The sequence below is a fragment of the Nakaseomyces glabratus genome, chromosome I, assembly GCF_010111755.1.
Source record: "Nakaseomyces glabratus chromosome I, complete sequence".
In the NCBI taxonomy this organism is placed as follows: domain Eukaryota; kingdom Fungi; phylum Ascomycota; class Saccharomycetes; order Saccharomycetales; family Saccharomycetaceae; genus Nakaseomyces; species Nakaseomyces glabratus.
Window position 1 is genome coordinate 458,904 of NC_088959.1, and position 23,869 is coordinate 482,772.

The 23,869-nt window shown below is 37.8% G+C and overlaps 7 protein-coding genes across 7 annotated transcripts; 4 read left to right on the forward strand and 3 right to left on the reverse strand.

Moving 5' to 3' along the window:
* Nucleotides 1-67: 67 nt before the first annotated feature.
* Nucleotides 68-2,371, forward strand: MET6 (5-methyltetrahydropteroyltriglutamate-homocysteine S-methyltransferase; the record flags this gene model as incomplete). The annotated part of the gene is made up of 1 exon (XM_447467.1): nucleotides 68-2,371. The coding sequence occupies one exon, from the start codon at nucleotides 68-70 to the stop codon at nucleotides 2,369-2,371; it is 2,304 nt and encodes a 767-aa protein (XP_447467.1).
* Nucleotides 2,372-2,799: 428 nt separating this feature from the next.
* On the reverse strand, nucleotides 2,800-4,320 carry TRP2 (anthranilate synthase TRP2; the record flags this gene model as incomplete). The annotated part of the gene is made up of 1 exon (XM_447468.1): nucleotides 2,800-4,320. The coding sequence occupies one exon, from the start codon at nucleotides 4,318-4,320 to the stop codon at nucleotides 2,800-2,802; it is 1,521 nt and encodes a 506-aa protein (XP_447468.1).
* Nucleotides 4,321-5,485: 1,165 nt separating this feature from the next.
* Nucleotides 5,486-6,865, forward strand: PTC2 (type 2C protein phosphatase PTC2; the record flags this gene model as incomplete). Its single annotated transcript, XM_447469.1, has 1 exon — nucleotides 5,486-6,865. The coding sequence occupies one exon, from the start codon at nucleotides 5,486-5,488 to the stop codon at nucleotides 6,863-6,865; it is 1,380 nt and encodes a 459-aa protein (XP_447469.1).
* A 6,553-nt stretch (nucleotides 6,866-13,418) lies between these two features.
* DOT6 (Dot6p) lies at nucleotides 13,419-15,257 on the forward strand (the record flags this gene model as incomplete). The annotated part of the gene is made up of 1 exon (XM_447470.1): nucleotides 13,419-15,257. One exon carries the CDS (start codon nucleotides 13,419-13,421, stop codon nucleotides 15,255-15,257), a length of 1,839 nt encoding a protein of 612 aa, XP_447470.1.
* A 985-nt stretch (nucleotides 15,258-16,242) lies between these two features.
* GVI51_I04829 (uncharacterized protein) lies at nucleotides 16,243-18,057 on the reverse strand (the record flags this gene model as incomplete). The annotated part of the gene is made up of 1 exon (XM_447471.1): nucleotides 16,243-18,057. One exon carries the CDS (start codon nucleotides 18,055-18,057, stop codon nucleotides 16,243-16,245), a length of 1,815 nt encoding a protein of 604 aa, XP_447471.1.
* Nucleotides 18,058-21,119: 3,062 nt separating this feature from the next.
* On the forward strand, nucleotides 21,120-21,377 carry SBH1 (Arf family guanine nucleotide exchange factor SBH1; the record flags this gene model as incomplete). The annotated part of the gene is made up of 1 exon (XM_002999512.1): nucleotides 21,120-21,377. The coding sequence occupies one exon, from the start codon at nucleotides 21,120-21,122 to the stop codon at nucleotides 21,375-21,377; it is 258 nt and encodes an 85-aa protein (XP_002999558.1).
* Nucleotides 21,378-21,827: 450 nt separating this feature from the next.
* AIM10 (putative proline--tRNA ligase AIM10) lies at nucleotides 21,828-23,486 on the reverse strand (the record flags this gene model as incomplete). The annotated part of the gene is made up of 1 exon (XM_447472.1): nucleotides 21,828-23,486. The coding sequence occupies one exon, from the start codon at nucleotides 23,484-23,486 to the stop codon at nucleotides 21,828-21,830; it is 1,659 nt and encodes a 552-aa protein (XP_447472.1).
* Nucleotides 23,487-23,869: the final 383 nt, after the last annotated feature.

Sequence of the window (23,869 nt, forward strand, 5' to 3'; positions counted from 1 at the left end):
TCTTTTCTAAGATACTTTTTGCACATCTGTTAAGTTTTTATTGAAAATATAAAAAAAGTACTACACTATGGTTAAATCTGCTGTCTTGGGTTTCCCAAGAATTGGTCCAAACAGAGAATTGAAGAAGATCACTGAAGCTTACTGGGCTGGTAAGGTTTCCGTTGATGAACTTTTCAAGGTCGGCAAGGAAATTAGAGAATCTAACTGGAAGCTACAACAAGCTGCCGGTGTTGACATCATCCCATCCAATGACTTCTCTTTCTACGACCAAGTCCTAGACTTGTCTCTATTGTTCAATGCCATCCCAGAACGTTACACAAAGTATGGTTTGGCTCCAATTGATACTCTATTCGCTATGGGTAGAGGTCTACAAAGAAAAGCTACCGAAACTGAAAAGGCTGTTGATGTCACCGCCTTGGAAATGGTTAAATGGTTCGACTCTAACTACCACTACGTTAGACCAACTTTCTCCCACTCTACCCAATTCAAATTGAATGGTCAAAAGCCAGTCGATGAATTCTTGGAAGCCAAGGCTTTGGGTATCCAAACTAGACCTGTATTGCTAGGTCCAGTCTCATACTTGTTTTTGGGTAAGGCTGACAAGGACTCTCTAGATCTACAACCATTGTCTTTGCTAGAAAAGTTGTTGCCAGTTTACATCGAAATCTTATCCAAGTTGAAGGAAGCTGGTGCTACTGAAGTCCAATTGGACGAACCTATCTTGGTTCTTGACTTGCCACAAGAAGCTCAAGACGCTATCAAGACCGCTTACACCAAGTTGGGTGCTGCCGCTAACATTCCAAAGATCACATTGGCCACTTACTTCGGTACCGTTGTTCCAAACTTGAAGGCCATCCAAGGTCTACCAGTCGACGCTTTCCACTTCGATTTCGTCAGAGCTCCACAACAATTCGATGAAGTTATTGCTGCCATTGGCCAAAACCAAAAGCTTTCTGTCGGTATCGTTGACGGTAGAAACATCTGGAAGAACAACTTCGCCAAGTCCTCTGATTTCGTCAAGGCCGCTATCAACAAGTTGGGTGAAGACAGGGTTATTGTTGCCACTTCTTCTTCTCTATTGCACACTCCTGTCGACTTGGAAAACGAATCCAAGTTGAACCCAGAAATCAAGAGTTGGTTCTCTTTTGCTACTCAAAAGTTGGACGAAGTCGTCGTTATTGCTAAGAACGTTTCTGGTCAAGATGTCTCCGCTGCTCTAGATGCCAACGCTAAGCTAATTGCCTCCAGAGCTGCTTCTAACATCACTAACGACCCTGCTGTTCAAAAGAGAGTCGCTTCCATTGACTCTAAGATGTCTACCAGACTTGCTCCATTTGCTGAAAGATTGGCTGAACAAAAGGAAATTTTCAAGTTGCCATTGTTCCCAACCACCACCATTGGTTCTTTCCCACAAACAAAGGACATTAGAATCAACAGAAACAAGTTCACCAAGGGTACCATTACTGCTGAAGAATACGAAAAGTTCATCAACTCTGAAATCGAAAAGGTCATCAGATTCCAAGAAGAAGTTGGCCTAGATGTTCTTGTCCATGGTGAACCAGAGAGAAACGATATGGTTCAATACTTCGGTGAACAAATTAACGGTTACGCCTTCACCACTAACGGTTGGGTCCAATCTTACGGTTCCAGATACGTTAGACCACCTATTATCGTTGGTGACTTGTCCAGACCAAAGGCTATGACTGTCAAGGAATCTGTCTACGCTCAATCCATTACAGACAAGCCAGTTAAGGGTATGTTGACTGGTCCAGTTACCTGTCTAAGATGGTCTTTCCCAAGAGACGACATCGACCAAAAGACCCAAGCTATGCAATTGGCTTTGGCTTTGAGAGATGAAGTCAAGGACTTGGAATCTGCCGGTATCAAGGTCATCCAAGTCGATGAACCAGCTATCAGAGAAGGTCTTCCATTGAGAGAAGGTGCTGAAAGATCCGCTTACTACGTCTGGGCTGCTGAAGCTTTCAGAGTTGCCACTTCTGATGTCTCTAACAAGACTCAAATCCACTCTCATTTCTGTTACTCTGACTTGGATCCAAACCATATTAAGGCTTTGGATGCTGATGTTGTCTCTATCGAATTCTCCAAGAAGGACGATGCTAACTACATTGCTGAATTCAAGAACTATCCAAACCACATTGGTCTAGGTCTATTCGACATTCACTCTCCAAGAGTTCCATCTAAGGAAGAATTCATCTCCAAGATTGAAACTATCTTGAAGACCTACCCAGCTGAAAAATTCTGGGTCAACCCTGACTGTGGTCTAAAGACTAGAGGCTGGGACGAAACTAGACAATCTTTGACTAACATGGTTGAAGCTGCTAAGTACTACCGTGCTAAGTACTCCAACTAATTACCATAGATTAGTCTTGCTTTTAACAAAAAATTTGTTTTCTTTTCACTTCAATTGGGATTTCAACACCTGGTAATGATTTTTATTTTATTATTTTTTACTATTTTATAAACTGCACATGGTGATTTGTTGAAAAACTTCTTTTAACAAATCTCCTCTTGTATCATATATAGGTATCTTTATACCACTCTAACGCATTCAACATTCGTTTTAAAAATTAAAACTTTCATTCTCTAAGATAATAATCTACGCGCTAAGCTTGACATCTTTAATGTGATGTTGCTAAATATTTATATGCTCTATAATTGAATCGATCGTTAAATTGTCAGCGACAAGAACAAATAAAGCATTATTTAAACATGAAAGGCGTCTTAAAGAAGATTCCATTAAAATTACTATTTAAATTACATGAAACGATGCAAAAGGGCTTAGTTAGTCGTTCCAACCTTTTCAGCCCAAATCTTCTCAGCTTGAACAATGGTATTGTGATTAGCCATCATTTTGTTCATGGTTTCTATATATTCATCGTACTTGTCGGAATCAAACACAATACCACCACCTGCTTGCAGGTAAGCCGTTCCATTTTTGTAAACCATTGTTCTAAGAGCAATACAGGTATCCATAGTTTTACCATCATAAGACCAGTTACCAACGGCACCAGCGTAAACACCACGTCTTTCACCTTCTAGTTCTGAGATTAATTCCATGGCTTTAACTTTAGGTGCACCACTAACAGTACCGGCTGGGAAAATAGATCTGAAAGCATCGAATCTAGTCTTGTCCGGTCTTAAAGTACCACTGACTTGAGATACCAAATGTTGCACATGTGAAAATTTTTGAATTGTCAGTAACTTGTCGACGTTCGTTGTCTTTGGATCACAAACACGGTTGATGTCATTACGAGCAAGATCCACCAGCATAACATGTTCGGCTCTATCTTTCAAAGAGTTACGCAGTTGGTTACCTAATTCATCATCTTCCTCAGTTGTAGCACCTCTCTTGATAGTACCAGCAATTGGATGTGTGATTACTTTATTCTTGCTATCGGATTTACATAGAAGTTCTGGGGAAGCACCGATAATTTGGAAATCCAGACAGTCGATGTAAAAGAGATATGGCGATGGGTTAACTGTACGTAGATGCCTGTAAATGTTGAATGGATGTAGGTCTGTTGGCCTTGCAACTCGCTGAGAAGGAACCGCTTGAATGATGTCACCCTTTTTTATGTGTTCTATCAAGTTGCCGACGTGGTTTTCGTAACCTTCTTGACCGATATTAGACTGGAAGGACCTGTCCATTTTGATTGGTGGTTGTTCAGGGTAAGGTATTGGCTTTGAATCATCAGTCATTCTCTTTATAATGTCATTGATGATTTCTACTGCGTGACTGTAACCTTCCTCTAGAGATTGCTTTTTAGTGTTGATGTTATGCATGATTTGGAATCTTTGGAATACGTGATCAAAGGCTATAATAGTGTCACACATCATCAAATAGGCCTCTGGCAATTGTAGCACATCCTTCAAGTCTCTTTTCGTTTTTGGCTCAAAATACCTTATACAGTCGTAGGATATGTAACCGATGGCACCACCACTTAGTTTCGGTAAACCTGGCACGTTTGTGGCCAGCTTGAACTGGGACATCTCTTCTTCCAATACATCTAGAGGATCAGTCTCAATGCCTTCCGTAGGTCCAGTCTTTATAATCTTTCTTGGTGACACACCAATGAAAGAGTAACGGTCCAATTCATCAGTGGTTTTGGCACTTTCCAGCAAGAACGACTCAGTTCTATCCTTGTTGTTCAATTGTGCCAGCTTCAAATAAGCGACGTGTGGAGTAAGATCAAGTGCAGGCAGAAACGCATACACCGGATACATGTTAATCCCTTCATCCAGGGCATTGTTCTGCTCATAGAGACCCTTAAGAGTAGGTAAGTCTGGTTGAATCTGCATCGTTTTGCAATGTCTTTCTTGCCTCTACACTTTTACAAAGTAACAAATATTTCTGTTTTCTAAGAATAGTTACATCCCACAACATTATATATTAGTCGATCAAATTGACTCATCATCTACTTTTCGTATTTTTTTCTTCTGCCATCACTTGTATTTCTTTGTCATTAGCTCATCACAGTGTAGAGATTGAATTTTTTTTTCACTTTTTTCACTTTTTTCACTTTTTTTTTGATAGTACTTGATTGAAAATTGAAGTTTCCTCGCTCTTTTGTCACCCAACGCAGAAGGAGAAGGAGAAGGAGAAACAAGATGGGGGGGGCGATACAATTTTGGCCACATTATACGTATAAGTCATGTGTTAATAAAGTTGTACGAAGAACATATCAAGATACACGTAGAATCACGTTATTTGACGTCTAATATAACATATGCTGTTACTTAACACGAAATGCAAAGTGGTACCGTGTATAACTACAGAAGGTAGAGAAAACTTTGCGTCATTTTGGACAAAATAGCAAGTAGCTTTTCCTAATGCATTTCCAATTCCAAAGCAAATATACTTGAACTCTCTCCCTCCCTTTCTACATAGACCAAATCTCTCTTATCAATAGGAAGTGGTTTAGATTCCGTCCGTTATGTACTGTATGTAAAGTGTACCAAGAAAACAACATTTCGGGTCCAACGATGCCCATTAAATTGAAAGAAAAAAAAATTTTTTTTTTTCTTTTTATCTTTATTGCTCAACAAAGTCTTAGTTTCTTGCAAGTCTACAACACTCCACACCTTTTTATTCTCTCTCTCAAAAAGGATTAATTAGTATCTTTTCTCATATCGCAATTTCGTATGTCTCTACTTTACCCAGGCTAGATTTCACCTTTTTAGCAGCACTTCTTTCTTCAACTTTCAGAGACACTTCCCGTCAAAGAGCTTGTTTTTTTTTTTTCAAATTTTCATTGTCCTATTCCCTCTCTCTCTACAATCATCACTCATTTTAAAATCTATGGGATGGTTCTCTTTGAGGTTACTTGTATATTGATATATATTATTCTTGCTTGCATAATTAGAAGTACTGACAAAAGGGATATTATTACTGAAATTGATAATAGTATTTGATCAGAAAGAAAAAAAACTAAGAACAAGAAAAATACTATAGTATTAAATAAAAATGGGTCAGATATTGTCTAACCCTGTTATTGATAAGGAGCACCACTCAGGTGCTGATCTGCTGACAGCGTTTGGGCTGTGTGCCATGCAAGGGTGGCGTATGTCCATGGAAGACGCACATATAGTCGAGCCAAACGTTCTTCCGGAGACTGACGACGAGCACATTGCATTCTACAGTATATTTGATGGTCACGGTGGTTCCGCGGTGGCGCAATTCTGTGGGTCTAAGATGGTCTCAATCCTGACCAGCCAGGAGTCGTTCAAGGAGAAGAAGTTGAAGCAGGCACTGATCGATACATACTTGAAGACCGACGAGGAGCTGTTGAAGGACCCCGAGATGAGAAACGACCACAGTGGTTGTACGGCGACCTCCATCCTGGTCTCTAAGTTGCAACAGACATTGGTGTGCGGTAATTCAGGTGACAGTAGAACTGTACTCTCCATTAACGGTGTCGCGAAGGCATTATCCTTCGACCACAAGCCAACTCTGACTAGCGAGAGATCGCGTATTGTGGCAGCTGACGGGTTTGTGGAAATGGATAGAGTTAACGGTAACTTGGCCTTGTCCCGTGCCATTGGTGATTTCGAATTCAAATCAAACGATAAACTGGGCCCACACGAACAAATTGTCACCTGTGTTCCAGACATTGTCGAACACAGATTGAACTATGACAACGACGAGTTCGTCATCTTGGCATGCGATGGTATTTGGGATTGTCTGTCCTCTCAGGAATGTGTTGACTTAGTTCACCACGGTATCATGAAAGGTGACATGTCACTAAATGACATTTCATCACGTATAATCGACGTCTGCTGTTCCCCTACCACCGAAGGTACTGGTATCGGATGTGACAACGTCAGCATCGTAGTCGTCGCACTATTGAAGGAAAACGAAACAATCAATGCTTGGTTTGAACGTATGAGAAACAAAGGCTACAAACCTCCTCATTCATTCGAGGAACAAAGAAGATCCATTTTTTCCTATTACCAATTCCCAGAAGATGACGAAAAAGTGTTCGATGTGACAACTAAGAAACCTCAAGATAGATTCAACCAAGACTCAGAGATAAGTACCGGTGATGAAGACGAGAGAAATAAAATGGAAATCGATGAGGACGATAACGACCGCTCAGGCGCTCAAAAGAAAACCGGTGCATCGATTCCAGTAGATCTCCTGTCACTCGAGGCTTTACTAAATGGCGCAGGTAATATACAACTCAACCAAGGCCCAGACAATGTATCATACATCAGTGGATCAAGTTTAACTGACATGATCAACTCATTATCTAGGGCAGCTGCTATGGCAAACAATACCAGAGATTCCGACTCTGAAGAGGAAGATACAAAAATAATTGAAGATGTAAGTGATAAACAAGAGTAATATTTTTACCATAAAAATACTTACTAGCCAAATGATAGATAAAGTGGCTATTATTCAAGCCCTCATTCGCAATTAATTTTTTGAGCATTCACATTGCAGTGCATTTTTTTTTATGATTAGCACCTACACAATAATTGAATTCATTCGTATTGACTTCAATTTCTCCTGTTAATGATATTTACGTAATTTTTCGTCCCCATTATTCATTGTACAAAAGTTCATCAGCTCAAGCTGATTTAACAAAATCGATCTAGCAATATTTATTCCTGCTAAAAAGATAAACTCATTTATTTTACCAACTTCATATTCAACGGTTCTGGTAATCTTGCGTTTGGGAATATGTATTATATGTATATTATATAAGACCAGTTCTTCTTCGAGTATAGAGAACGAATTTTTATGTGCTTTAGAAATTTTGTGGTTTGCTTCTATGACCCACCACATTCTGGTAAACGCCTTACATTTGGAGCAATTTCCACTCTCAAATCTTCCTTAAAAGATAAAGAACAGGAAGTTAAAGTTTTAAGCAGTTCAAGCCTAACGATATAACAATCTCCATTGGTTTTGCATCCGATATAGATGAAAGTTACATTCTCTCATAAGAATGCTAAGGAGCAATGCTCATCTTAGAACGAAATACATAACTTGTATTTTAATCCGCTCGATAGGCAAATATAGCTTTATTTGTTTATTTGTAGAAGCTGGTGGAAAATTTAGGACTTCATCATATAATTACTATTTCAGTTAATAGGCCTATGCAATTCCAATTGTAGAAACAATGACATCACTAACTATTGTCAACCTTAGGCTGAAATATCGTTTGAGAACTAAAAAATCTATAAGCATTAATAGATCCCCTACGACAAAACTATCCAAAGAATGAGATTGCCAATCCTTATTTTCAGAATAATGTTATTTTACTTACTGTTCTGTATGAAGAAACGACTGCTTCATATTCAGCAAGAATTTCCAGATGAAATAAACCGGTCATCGTATTTACCAAGGACATTTGGGCCCTGAGAAAAGCAATATATTAAACCACGTCCTAACAGAACACTACTTTGTGTGTCCGTTTCACTTCACTGGTTTCAAGAAATAAAATTAACAAGGACATGAAGAATTTAGCTCCAAGAATATAAAATATAAAATTTTGTACACATAAAACAGAGGCGACAAAAGCAAATCCTATTAATGACTATCTAACTGGAAAAGAAATACTTCTAGATTCCAATAGAACAGATTTGTGCTATATTCGTCTACTTGAGTTATGATATCAATAATCGCCAGCTATTGAAATGAAGGAACCGACCCACTAAAGATGAAAAACAATTTAAGGAACAGACTAAAAGCATGTGCTTTTACAAAACGACCAGCTTAAAAATATTCTCTTGCCTTCTTAAAGCTTGCTATAACGGGAAATTATCAAGGGTATAGAAGTGGCAAGATAGAATGGGATTATAATAAATAACATAGTAAGTTCATCGTATTAGTTAACATAACTAGATAGGGATTTACCAGTTGATATCCCTGAATTACAAATTGTCAATATTTCCTAATTGAACTGCAAAATGTGTATTTTGTCTTGTTCCAACTATAGGGTACTCCATATTCTAGGCCAGATCCATATTACTACTTAAAGAAGAAAATGTACTGCATCTTTTGTCTTTTCACAGTAACTTTGTAGTCAGAAAAACTCTGTGACATGAAGAATTAATATCATTGCTTAGAAAAATCAATAAGCAATGTGTAGGGTTTTCAACCAAGAAGTTATGATAATAATATTGGACATTTTCCACTAGCTGTTTTGTGATCGTCAACAAATAATTTGAAATATCATATCTTTAGTGTTGATGATCACAGTTTTTTTTTCACATGTGCTGAGATGATTTTCTGTTCCCATTGTTGTGCTACAAATGTCGCGTTTATCATCACTTTCTTTAATTGACTGATATTATTCATGAATTGTAAGAATCTCGTAACATACCAAAGTCTGGAATTTAGTTCCTCCATAAATAGTATGAGACCGAATTAGAGTTCTTTTTCTTCCGCTTCTCTTACGTTATATAATTTGATGAGGGACAAGAATACAGACATTTATCAAGCTTAGTAGTTTAATAGTATGCAATCACTAAGGTAACATATTTTCGACTTTTAAAGAAGCAGTTCACATTGTCTCTATTTAGAGCAGATTTTGGTCGGATTCACAACTATATACCTTCTTTTTTTTATACCAAGCTATGTCCACCCTCTTGTTGAAATATCTTTTTACAGTACTGGATTTAAATCCAGCTTTACAATGCCACTGAGAATAGTTGAAATTAACGATTCAAAGAGCAAATCATCAATCTCACAAAAAAGTTGTAATGTCGATGCTTCCTACGAGCAATATCTAGCTTGATTTTTCTACCGTCTCCCTTCCTTTATTGATCCCTTTACAGAAGCATTTTTGTATCGTCAAAATTTTCTGAGAAAAAACGATGTCTCAGAACCCCTGCATCAATTTATTAGAGGGCACCCCGTAGTTGTCTGTTCCTTACATTCGAATTGGGAATGTCGAGGGACCTTGACCTACCCCATTTCCCCTGAATTACTGTTTATAGTGAAAGTGACGTGGGGGTTTGAGGTACCAGTACACTCCAGAAATGGAAACGATGAGCTATTTAGTGAATCCAAAATTTCAAATGTCAAATGTCCTTTAGTTGATGAAAGTTCAAAATGATCAGCAAAGAATATCTAGATCTCTTAATCCAGTACTAGCATGAAAAAACAATAACACACTAACGCTTTACGTAGTAGAAATTTATATCTTTTGAAGCACATTAATAAGTAATTTGATAAGTATTTGTAATTGGCATTGTACTGTAACAAATACCGATTAGTTATGCTGGAAAGATTATAGAAATTGTTGGTATATACTAACTACTGTAGTATTTACAGATCCTCTATGACACCCGTAACAAGTTCAAGATGGGCATCTCATTTTTTTGCAATTTTAGAAATGGATTGCAATACTCTTAAATGTCCATGATAGCAACTGCCCTTTTTACTAGCCAAGGGCAGATGAGTTAAAGTGGGATATCAATGACCCACAATCTCAACTTTTGCCTTCATGAAGACCACAATCATATTGTAGAGTTTCATTTTGCAGTACCAGAAAAACCAACACCGTCGATGATTTCCAGTCGGCTGTTAATTTTTTTTGGAGAGAAAGTCTTTGTAACCATAAGATGAAAAGAAAAAAAATATAGTTGGTCTGTAATCAATACCTCTTTTAGTTCTGGGTAAAGTCATTGCGGTTTAAGTTCGCGATTTTAATGGTTCTCGCACTCCATACCTAAAAGAACAAGGAAAAAAAAAGAGACTAACCCCGTCTCCAGCTCTTATATGTACTCACATGTCTTCCCCTGCTTTTTCCATTTACGGTACTACTTTCTCTTTTCTTTTGTGCGGTAGCTGTTTTATGACTTGTTATTCCCGCGGGAAGTGCAGATATCGTGAACGTCCTCTGACCAGAGCTCACAAAGAGAGTGGGCAAGTTTCAATCCTAGACTTAAAATGGGCTATAAAAACCACGAGAGGTTTTCAAAGATCCTTGGGCAACTTTCTGTGTGTACAGAGAAACAAATGCTGTGAGTTTGTCCAAAAACTAGCAAAAGAAAAAGAAAAGAGATAACTGGTAAATCAATTTCAAGTTAAGAAAATCACGGAGATAAATCTTGTTTTATTCTCTGCGTTATTTTACAATACTCATCTATTTTGGAACCGAATGGGCGACACCGGCCACCCACTATCTCTGCTGTATTTCTGTAATTCTTAGTAAAGGGGATATTTTCACGTTTGATGCGGTTATCCTAGTGTTCGCTGATAAGAGGACGCCGAAGGATTGCTTTTAAAATGGGGAAAAAAGAAAAGAGGAACCGTATCTCTTTTTACTTAATTCGAAGTAGTCAAACTTCAACACTGATACGGACGTTTAAAGAGATACCGCGTAGACCTCATTATTTTCCCCTACCAGTTGTGAAAATTTTGCTTATTATGCTGAAGGCTTCTGACAAAGGGAGCAGTGCAAGGAAAAACTTATACAAATCAGCGACACGGACCCTCTTCACTGAAATTAAACCAGGCCGGTCACAACTACGTTGTATTGTTAGAGAAGTAACCTAAGGAAAAAAAAAAAGTTTACGGGCTTACCCCTGACACCAGAGTAAAGAAGCACCGTACAGCCCCATCATCACCAATTATGGCTGTAATATTTTAATGTCTCTTTTTGACTAAAAACAGATACAGCATATTTGAGTTCTCAATGGCTCAGTTTTCCATTTACGATGTGCAGTCCTACAACACGTAGACATAGCGTTTCTCCTGACTTTCCTAATTGAGAAACATAGTGTTCATTGGACCAGCTCTTATTTATAAATCAAGACCGCTATGGTCTATTTACAGAAATACCGTTTACGACAGAAAGGCTGGATACCCTTCAGTGTGATTGTCTATTTTTAGGGCTTCCTACATTTGAACTTTTCGTTACCCACTCTAGTTTTTCTATGGTGTGTTGAACAGTTATAGGGCAATAAATGCATTGAATGGACCATTACTAGTCACACCCACTATTCATCGTCTCTGATAACTCTTCCCCCAACCTAAAGATATCCACCGCAAAAGCATAGATGCAGCAGTTTTACCACACTTCACTCCTCTTGTTTCTCTGATTCGAGTATGCTTTTTACTTATTGCCACAGAGACGCAGGGACAATATAACTTCGCCTCTGAGATTATTTCGCAATAGTTTGCCCCCCTCCCCCTGCTCACCCTTTTCCTACTATAGATTCATTGTACGCAGCTGTTCTGTGCATTTGCTTTTTCGCCTTCCAACTCTAAGAATTAGTCTTTTCTTTTTTCCCACTTTTTTTTTTCCTTTTTTCAATATTTTTGACTTACTAATTTTAAATTCTTAATTTGGAATACTGCTGGGCCTTCTTAGCAATTTTCTCAATTTCTGATATCTTTTTTTTTTCCTTTTTCTTTTATTTATTACGAATACTTTCCTACTGCGAGTACTCTTATCTCTAACACTAGTCCAGCAGACAACACCCTGTACCGGTACCTTTTTTTTATTATTTTTTTTTATCTTCTCCTTGCAACCGAAATCATCGTCCTCCCCTCCATTTCCATCTCTGTTTGACTCTGAGGTAGTAGAACTGCTTTTCTCCTCGATGCCTGTAATACTGTCAAGAAAACCCCGGAGAGCAAATTTCTCTTTCACGTACTCTTCTTCGGGGCAAAAGGAAAAACCTGTCTGCCTTTCTCCTGTCCATCATCTCGTAGCGGTCTCTGCGCTCAGCTCTCTGATCTTGTTCAAGTTTACACCTATGGAATACCCCTCCCCTTCACTTTCGTACTCCTTTCCCCCCTCCTCCCCCCTCCATTGTTGTCAGACTGGCCCAACTATATTGATTCAATGGAAACCTCGCAAAGAGACCCACCCACTAGCCTTCAAATATGATCAGCCCTGCAGCAATTGCACTACAAACAATCGAGCTCTTTAAATGACTTTTCTTCTCTTCGATGATTGTCTCTTTTTGCCCTTTTGAAGCATCACAGTTAGCCCAAAATGCTTACATTGTAGTCTAGTGCCGTGGGACTGCAAATTTGAAGTTAGATGCGATAATTTGCTGTACGTGTACGTGTACTGGATAGTACTCTGGCATTGAACAGTACTCTGAAATTGACCATCTTTTGAAGGACAGTCAGACTTCTCATTACCCATCGATTGCTGCTTTCTTGCTTTGTTGCAACTTTTTGTTCTCAATTTATTGAATGGACCCAAAAGAAAAAAATATGTCTTAAAAAGTTTTGTTCTACTGAACAATCAATGCAATGTGGGACAATTAGATGTCTCAAGAAGTAATAAACTCGAGAGGAAGAATAATAACCACCAAAACTGAAATTATTAGAATTATTCCATTTAGAAAACTAATAAAACTATTCCTTTTACTCATCACAGAAGGGGGTGGGTATTGCGAAATACCCAATGTTGGATTTATTTGCGATTCTTAAAATGAACAATGACTGCTGAATTACAAAAAAAAAATTATATATATACTCATGCCGTTGAACCCATCGTTTGACCTCTTGTGTACTTAGTTTCGAAAATGAACCCTTAATACACGTCATTTTTCTTGGATTTTAACTATTCTACCTTATTGAAATAATATAAAAAGAATATACCCACTATTTTTTTTTTTCAACACTTCGCATAGTTATACTGAAGTTCATTATAACTGAAGATTGCATTTTTCATAAGAAGATATTGCATTTTATTTTTTCACAGCTAATTACATTTCCACATTCACACTCTTTTGTTTTCTAATTATTGCAGCATACCTGTAAGCCATCCCTTTTTATTGTATTTGTTATTTCCGATTCTATCATTGTATGCATTCTAAATTGAAGAAGATTGTTTTATTTTAAATTATCCAACCAAATCCTATCTTCAATACTTCATTGAACAACCAATAACCCTTTAATTTTTCTTTCGCTCATACAGGCCCTAATGACTTCCGCGAAAAACCCTACATCCTGGGATACCCACGATGACATGCTACTAAGACATTTGAAAGAGATAAAAAACTTAGGCTGGAAAGAAATATCCCTATACTTTGACAACAGAACACCAAATGCTTGCCAATTCAGATGGAGGAGATTGAAATCCGGAAACTTAAAGTCAAACAAAAGTGCCCTCATCGATGTCACTAATATGCATGTGCCTATGAACTACTACGAGAGAAATGTGAAGATGGGTATTGCAAGTGCCAACTCTTCATCGGATGCGTCGCCATCATCTGGTTCTCCTAAAGGCCCACCAGCAAACGATTACGTGGTACAAAGTATCCCAATTTCTCCTCAACATCAGTTACAAACCACTGCTGCTTTTGCGGTACCACATCCACAGGGTTCCTTCACCCAACCTGCACTGCCTTCAAGTTATCAGAGAGACGTAATTGACCAATCTGGGTACGTGGCCAACACTGAACAAGAAACTAGATTTAGTAGACCTAAATCATTCTCTCATTCTATGACTGGCACTTTCTCCACACCATCATACCCTGTTAATTCACCAAATTCACTGTCTAAGTATCACCAACCACTCTCAAGAATGAACTCTGATGATGAAAATGTTGGCTTCATACCTAAAGTCATCGTCAAATCAAGAAGAGGATCATCAATTTTACCCGGGCCCTTTGATCAATCGAACCCATTCCAGAATCAACAACTACATTACTCCACCAAACAACAAAATATGGGGTCCGGATCTGCACTCCAATCCCCAAATGGTAGTTCCAATGCTAACAGCTACTTTCCAGCAGCTTTAAACACAACACTAAACGGCTCAAAGGCAAGGAAAAACTCCTTCGTAAATTGGTCTAGAAGAAACTCCTTCAATTTCTCATCAACCTCAAATTCTAGAAGATCATCAATAATACAGGCCCCAAACTCAATTGGTGGCCCTCTTCCAAGCAGTTTAAGTCACACTGAAGTGTATTCATCAAATCCAAACTCTAGAAGGCACTCTGTTCAAAAAATTACTGATTCAAGAGGCTCCACGTCTTCCATAACTAGTCCATCCGCCGCTAGTGCCGTTTACTCTGCATCTAACAACTATATGGACACTCCAGTGACCAACGCTAACATGACAACCTTTAATAAAACATCAAGACAAGCCTCCATTCCTATGGCGAACAGAAGACAGTCTGTTGCGTTGAGTACTTTTAATAATAAAACGGCTAGCAATTACAATATTATGCCGTGGACAAGAGAGGAGGAGCTATTGTTGATCGATTGCCACGCTAAGCAGATGTCACCATCAGAAATGTCAGTTGTACTACCCACCAAATCTGATGCCGAGATCAGAGCAAGATTGAGTCTTATCTCCCAATTCCAAGCACCGATTGATGTTCAACAACGCCCAATACTCGAACAGCCAAGACCACAATTTCCTAGACAATTGTCTGGTCCAGCATTACAAAATAATACCGTTCAACAAAAAGGTAATTGTAGTAATGACAGCACAGTTGTCGATGAAGTTGATCCTTTAATCAAGGCTGATGTTAACCAAACTGTCACTCCAACTTCTGAATCTTCAAAAGATGTGTCACCCGCACCAGTGTTCTCTCCAAATCCAAACGACTCGACATCCTCAATATCTGCCTGTAGCAGTTCAATGTCAATGAATGGTAAACACATAGGAGAGAATTGCTCAACTGCCGTTAACTATAGTGTTGGGGTCAATGATGGCCACTTCCCTTCTCCTGCTCTATCTAATGAAAAATTAACGAATCTTAACGAAAGAAAACTGCCAACCATAAGCACATTATTGAACAATGCTGTTTAACCCTGAATGCATTGAAATGTATTTGGACAGAGGCATGCCAATTGTTTTATATTTTTTGTACTAGTATCCTTCTACAATAACAAGCTGTAAAATTAAAGATATACTAAAATATTTTGCAGCTTATAATGACCTTGAAATAATTTACCCACACGTATATATATTTATCATGATACGCCCAGAACAGTTATCTCTGAGTGTCTATGGTACTACAAAATTTAAATTTAAATAAATATATACCTTTGATAGATAAATAACGCGAACAAGCTTATACTAATAACTAGAATAAACACTTGTATTACCAGAAATAAATGAAGCATGTAGTGGTAATTATAGTCATATGCAAGTCTTCATTGATCTTTTTCAAAAACTGCCCATAGTGTTACAGAAAACAATTTACTGGCTTTCTGTGAATGTCAGCAAAAATAAATCATTGACTCATATTCCCTTGAACAGCAGTAAATGTGATCAAACAACATTGGTGATTTTTAATACGTGCAGCACTTTTCGGTTATTGAAACCACTGAGAAAAGTAAGTCTCAAAAAAAAAAAAAAAAAAAAAAAAAAAAATTGTATAGGTAGATATCATATTTACAAAACAATAACAATATTTCATAGAAAAGTATTATTAAATATAATAATAATAAAGCAAAGCAAGAAAGAATATCAGTAAATAAGTAGCACGAAAAAGAATTGTTAAAATATGTCTATTGTCTCATTACTAAAAGGCATGACAAAGCAGATGCTTTTTAAATCACCACTTTTTATTCTTCGTTTTCATCATTTCATTTAGTAGTTCGTGTTCGAGTAAAATAAGCAAGTGTCAAGTGGATTTTGCCATACATGAGATTGCTTTAGGAAGTTAAATTTATTTATACCAAATTTGAAGCAAAAACATCAATCTGTACACGGAAAGATCTCAATAAAATTTGTCTGCTTGCAGATAAGAGCACAAAAACCAAAATTACCCGCCACCATTTCAATAAGATCACCAAATACCCCGGCTTATTGGGGGCTGCTGTTCATATTCGTTAAAAAGCTCGTTACCTTGGATAATCCCATAATTTGTCGTCATATTTGTTGCCGCGGATACTGTAGATCCATTCGTTAAATGTGGGCCTAAGCCTTGACCAGCACCCATTACTCCTATCTTTGTAGATTTTTGACTGTTGTAACCGTTGACACGTAAGTCACTGTTGTTTTGATTGGAGAAAAATGGAACAGGAACTCTTTGTCTTTGTAACATATAATTGGATGACATCCCTTGTCCACTAATGCTAGAGCTTCTCCCATTAAAAAAGCCACTAATATTTAGGCCGGAACTAGTAGTCGAAGTTTGGTTATGAGGATCCATGTATGATGAGGCATGGAGAATCGATGATCCACTTTGTCCCGAAGCGCTGTTTGCATATCTTACATTTGGAGAGTCATTAGTAACAGCTTGTGGGAATAAGGCTGTACTTTTTGAAATACCATGTTGATTCATAGTGGGAATATAATCTGAGGTGTTCGTAGAATTGACCAAGGACAAAGATAGTCGTGTGTTTGAAAGACTAGTATAAGACTGAGAACTTGATAAAGATTCTCCTCCTGTTGATGTTGAATTTAGAGGTTGGTCAATCATACCATGGTCAACCATGGTTCCTGAGCTCTCTCCTAATTGCTTCTGGAAGTCGTAATTATTTGTCTTTCTTCTAATAGTAATAAAATTTGGATCTGAAGACTCAATCAAACCGAGTGCTGAGCAACATAGGTCAAGAATTCTTCTCAAAGAGTTGGCAATACCGCTTGGATATATCAGTTCTGTGTATAAATGCTCTCTGTCCTTAAATAGAAGTAACTGGGAGTAAATTTCTAAAGTATCTGGATCATTCATGTCAAGCGCCAATGGGTTATTCGAACTAGAAGATAAAACTACATTATTAGCCAAAGGCGAAACACCAGTTGGTAGAGGTGCAAAACATTTACCTGCACTATTTGGCATTGAGTGTAAGTGATTTTGAGGCTGGTCAAGTGGTGAGGAGTTAGGATTACTGTTGTTTCCATTAATACTACTTTCTATACTGATAACTGAACCCCTATGGTGGTCAATAGTCCCCACAGAGTTATTATTGTGCATGGGACTGTTAGTCAAGTCACTATTACTACCATCTGAATTCTGTAGTACATTCCTATACCCACCGGCAGAGGTTGAAACATTATTGTTGGTGACCTGTTGCTGTTGCTGTTGTTGTTGGTGCTGGTGCTGGTGCTGTTGTTGTTGTTGCTGTTGTTGCTGTTGTTGCTGCTGTTGTTTCCATTGCGCTTTCTTTTGATTTTGGTGCTTTAACCGTCTTTCACGTTCAATACGCTCTCTTTCTTCCTGTGGGAGTACTTTCTTATATTCAACTCTCAAATTTCTACCACCCACTTCTTTTTCATTCAGTTCATTAACTACTTTAGCTGTGTCCACTTCAGAGTTGTAATTGGCGAAAGCCAGACCTCTAAAAGTGCCGTTATCGAAGTGATAATTAAAAGCGTAAGGCAATGGTAAATCCAAAGAAGTCATGAAGTCCAATAACTGTTCTCTCTTTAGCGCAAACGGAATGTTTTTGATCACAATGGCGGTTGGAATAATATCATCGTCATCATCATTACTAGTGTTGGTATTATTGGAAAGATCATTCCCGGCAGAAGTCACGGTCTTTTCGGCGTCACTCATCATTTCAGTATCGTTATCGTAACTAGCATTCGTTGTATCACCTCTAAAATTAGAAGGAATGAGAAGCCCAACACTCTTGTCAACTTCTTCTTGAACTTTCATATATGTGCTGAGATTAGGCTCTCTTATTTCTTTTAATAACTGTGTGAGCTTTATAGATATAAGTTACTGGTGCTTCTTCAATTTTTGTCTAATATTATTGATGAGACTTGAGTATAACAAAGAAAAACAAATTATTGAAAGAAATAGTTATATGTAATTCAAAAACTCGAGTTCACTGCCTTTGACGCAGTATTATACCAGCCCTACTAAGCCAATGGTGACCTACAAAATAAGAAAGATAACCGAAAATATACCGATGGTATTTATATAAAGGAAACAGAGGAAGAAGTAGACACACAGTTGAAGAAGGAAAAAAAAAAGAATGAGTTAGTGCTCATCATCCATCATTGGGAAAGAAGTTTTACATAAGAGCAAAATTAGATTGGGTCTAAGAAGCACTTGAGCAAGCCTCATCTATAGAGACAAACTGCTGTAGAAGCCCAAACAGTGTTCCATTATAAAAAAACCCAAAAGATCAAGCAGAAAAGATGGTATTTTAGAAAGTAAATAGAGTAGGATAGCGAACAAAGCTGAAAAGGGCAGATCATCGCAGAAGTTCCAACGTAGAACTCTGAAATTCACGATAAAGGAATGTCAACAAAGATATTAGAAGCTAATAGACCAAAGGTCCAGTAGAAGTAGAGGTGTAAGCAATATGTGAGAGAGACCTGGAGCGTGCTGTTAAGAGTTGTTTTGCTTCTATAAATTGTGCGAGAAGACAAGACACCTTGTAAGTGTAGTTTTAACTGTGGATAATGAGAGTTCATTAGTGTAGACACTGTTCCTTAGCAAGAATAGCCAAAAAAAAAACACCACTAAGGAAGCAGAGAACATCAAGATGGATTGTATTCTAGTAGGGATAATAGAGGTTATGGAATTAGAAGGATGATTCTTTGCATTTTATGCCTGGGGGGGGAGGCTACGACAATTTAGAGGGAATAAAAAAGGGTGAAGAGTTGTTAGAAGGGAAACCTAAAAACAAAATGCGTGAAGAGGGCCCAACTTCCTTCATTGATTCTGGGTTTGAGTATCTCTGTGAGATGCATGTAGTGAGACTGTCCAATGAAGTAGCGTAAGTGTCACAGAGCACTCAAGATGGGCTTATCAAGAGCCTTCGAAACTCTCGAACCTCTTTGGTGGATCTTTAGTTTCTGTGCCAAATGCCCGAGAGAACGGTGTGATATGGACGACTTTCATTCCGCACGCGATTCTCTAGGTATTATCCTTCCATTGAAAGTAGAGAAATAAAAAGGATAGTGTGGGTCAAGAAATAAAAAGGAACTCTGAAGAAGACGTGTGGGGGACGAGGGGGGAGGGCTATACCAGGAAATATCTGAGCTCCGATAAAATCGGGAATTCGGTTTTTCGGATACATCCTGCACCTTTTCTCTGTACTCTCTTCTAGAAAACTGCTATAGGTGAATATTGTGGGGGATGGAAGAGAGAAGAATAGGATTTTCTTTGTTCGGTTCTCTGCAGGTGAGGGGAGGGAAAAGAGAAAAGAAGGGATTTGGATAAGATCGATAAATGCGAGAAGCTGCGAATTTCAAAGTAGAGGCGAGGCTTACATGGTGTTCAAGCTGTAATGGACCCAATTGGGAACATTGTGAAAAGAAAAAAAGGTAGTGACGTGTTGCAGAGGTGTTTGTGTGTGTGTGTGTGTGTGGGGGGGGGGGGAAAGAATTCTCAGAGAGTGCTGGAGGGTATGTCTTTCTTCCATTTCGAGCGTGCAGTAGCAAAAATAAAACCGTAAATCCTTGTATTCACATATTTTGGTTAAGTATTGACATCGAAGAGACAAATGAAGTAGCGGATGAAAGAACTGAGTAGGTACTTCTGATGTTAAGTACACACAGGAAACTCTGCAAGAACGGATCAGAACATCTTAATCTGTCTACAAGACAGTACTAGGGTGGAAGGAATCACAAGATGTAAGAAAGAACTCGTACCTTAAGGGTTAAACAAGATGTGAGAACAATTCCTGTGAGCTACCAGTAATATGCCTAGTGGCTAAAGGTTTCATTTCCAGTTTGTATTTGCACCATAGTTTTCACTCATTACCAATAATATAACCTTACATTTACCAGGGTGCTATCGATATACCCAATATAGCCAATGTTTGAAAGTAGTAGCGCCTTCTTGACGTTCCCGCAGGATGCATACCTTTTGAGAATAGAGTTGATGTGAAAAGTAGCAAAACGTGAGTAACGTGATATTTTCGTTAATTATGTATATTTCTTTTTGCTTGTGCGTTACTTCCTTTGTAGTGATAAATCAGCTGATTTTTTTGCGTCTAAAAAATATTCCATTTCAGAATGCACGTATAAAACTATATATACGTGCTATATTTAACTAATCCGTACACTTGAACAACCAGCTTGGCACTCAGTGATTCAGATAGTTGTTCTCCCTTTCAGCGCAGCAAACAACGCAACAAATAGTGCTGAGTGACGTGTCGTCAGTGTTTTTTTTTTTTGGAAGCTGACAAGTGAGTGCACTCGGAAGTGATCGAACCTGTCTAGGTCAAATTCAGAGAGTTGGCTGCTGTCAACTACTAAGTCTTTCCACCTGACGAGGTAAATCCTCTCATAGCTGTTCTTTTGTGCTTGAATTGCCAATGCTGTCTCACTAGAGGAGAGGTAGAGAGGACCACTCCTATAGTGTATACTACTGCATTACAGTCGTTTTAGAGTGACACACTATTCCATGACAGAGTTTCAAGATCATCCTACCTCTTTCCCTCATGCTACTTGATTGCTCTTCTTCTTTTTTTTTCCTGCAAAATTGGTGTGCTGGTGAAGCGACACCTGTGAGAACTCAGGTGCTTCGCTACACAAGCAAGCTGAAAATATTCGAAAAGGAAAACGTTGTCCACTCGTTGAAGCAAATGCTTGGATGTGAATAAGGGATTGACATAATTTTTTTTTTTTCACAATGAGAAACACATATATAAATATAAGTATATTAACAAAGCGGTCTATTAATCTTGCTAAGTTAAATCAGAAATCATAACCCGGAACTTGATACAGTTTTAACACACATATACAAACAAAACCATTACAATGTCTTCTTCTGCTGTGTCTGCTGGCAGTGAAAAGCCAATTCAAAGAAAGGGTAAGACTGCTTCCGAAAAGAACTCAAGAGAAGGTACTCCAGGTACTCCAGCTTTGAAGAACTCCAACTCAATCCTGAAGATATACTCTGATGAAGCTAAGGGATTGAGAGTCGACCCATTGGTTGTTTTGTTCTTGGCTGTTGGTTTCATCTTCTCCGTCGTTGGTCTTCACGTCATCTCTAAGATTACTTCCAAGATTTTCTAAATCGTTTTATCAGCACCGAGATTTAAATCTCACTCAATGATTGATCAATCATACCAAGGAGAGAATTCAATGTTATAACTTATACCAATATAAGGTGACTGAACACAGAAATACAAGTCTAAAGATAATGCTATAGCAAAAGTGTTGAAGCGCCAGATATAACAGTCCCAAAATAACGACCATTAAAAATTAATGCAATTCCTTAATTATTTTTTTTCCTATAGAGCACAAAAGAACTTCATTCATATTATTTTTTTTGCTGCCAACAGTTTTTTTATTCGATATTCAATATATCTTTTTGTAATCATTAATAAATTTTCTAATCGAACATAGCATTCGACCAAAAAAAGGACAGCTAGTTTAGCTTTAACTTCATTGTGAGTAATCTAATTATAGTAGTTGTGTGAGAATTATGTTACACCTTATAATGCTTCCAATTTATATATATATTTACAAGTCTAACAAAAGTTCGTTAACAGTATCAATCACATCGGAATAATGAACTGACTTCTTTTCAATTGGAGTATCGTCACCGTTGTCCCATTTCTTACCGCGAACTTCTATCTCAACATTTGGCCAGCTCTTTGTACCTATGATAACACATATTGGTATACCAATAGCATGCGACAACGCAATACGACCACCGAAACCCGTGCTTCTGTGTAGATCATCCAAATCAAATGTGTCAAGATTCTTCATAAGACTTTTCTTCATGTCATTAATTGCAACCATGCCTTCGTTATTGCTTGTGACCACTGAAACTTGGTATGGTGCTATCACTTGTGGCCACCTTAGACCCATATGATCCCTACCGATTTCTGCTGCAGCACCAATTAGTCTACTAATACCAATTCCATAGCAACCCATAGATACGATAGAATCATCAGAGTTATTTTCATCTTTGAAGTTAACTTCAAATGGCTTGCTATATTTATCACCGAGGTGAAAAATATGCCCAACTTCAATACTATTAGAAGCATGCAAAGTACCATCTTCACATTTGCCACAGATTTCCTTGTCAGTGGCATCAACAATGGATATACCATCAATTTGGCCAAAGTTGTTCTTTAAGTACTTACTCAAAGGAAAGTCTGGGAAGTTCGACCTAGAATTAATACGTACATCCATAACTCTCAGTATTTTAGAAAACATATAATCCTCATTCTCTGATTGGTACATCTCTAATATTTTATCATTACCAACATCTTTTAATGCCATGTCAAGGTCATTCTCCATCACAGATTGAGCTAAATTCCAGTTAAACTGTCTCTCTGCGGGGTAATAAAAGCATACTAAAGTGGTATGATCTTCACTAAGCCCATATACAACACCAACATCACCAGAATACATCCCATCTTCCTCCGGTAAAGAATTACACTTCTCTATTGTAGAACTGGTACCACAAGAATCGCAAGAAAAAACTGTATCTTCTCCAAAAGAATTTAAGAAATGGTATTCTTTACTTAAATCACCACCAATTTCACCGCTATCCGCATAAGCTGCCTTATATGGTATTTTTAGATCAGAAAATATTCTATCATAAACGGAGTCCATTTTGTTAAAAATCTCAATTGCCTGCTCTTCGGATGATGCAAAGGAATATGCGTCCTTCATTATGAATTCCCTGCCTCTTAGAAGCCCTCCTCGAGGTCTCTTTTCATCTCTATATTTCCTAGAAATTTGATAGGCTGTAATAGGAAGGTCTTTGTAACTTTTAATATAGTTCTTCATTAACGATGTAATATCTTCTTCACAGGTTGGGGTCAAACAATATTCAAAAGCATTATTATCTTTAACTTTAAATAATTCATTAGATTTATCCCACCGTCCAGTTTTTTCCCAATTGATTTTGGGGGATAAGGAACTCAAAGATACTTCTATGGCGCTAGCATCCTCGTCCATACGTTTTCGTACTAGAGCTTCCAGCTTATGCAAAGTTCGCAGACCAAGTGGAAGCCAATTAAATAACCCACTTTGTGTTCTTCTTATAAATCCCAAATTCTGCAAGACATCGAGCGTCGGTATGTCCTTTAATGACTGGATATCAACTTTTCGAGGTAACAAGGCTCTGTTAGCCATTCCTCTGCTAAAGACGGCAAATTTTAGCATTGTCTTGAATGTGATTTTATTTTGAATACTATCCAGTATATACCCATACTACTTACTAACTATTGATACCAATTGGTTTATGACTCTTGTATAACACCAATGTGGTTATTTCTTATTTAAAAGTCATCGCTTAGTAATCTTTGCCATGAAGGGCTCATCGTTTCATAGGATAATAGAGTTCTGATATTCGACAATGGGAAATAACTGAAATTCGTTTCATTAGAATACTTAACATATATAGATCTATTAATAATATAAAATGTATAATCCTTCCTTGGATATTTTTGAAAGTTTATGATTATTTGAAATTGGTTAAATAGAAGTTTGAAAGAAAATAAAAGGCAATTGACCTACAATTTTCTCCTGCACATATTGGGGATTAC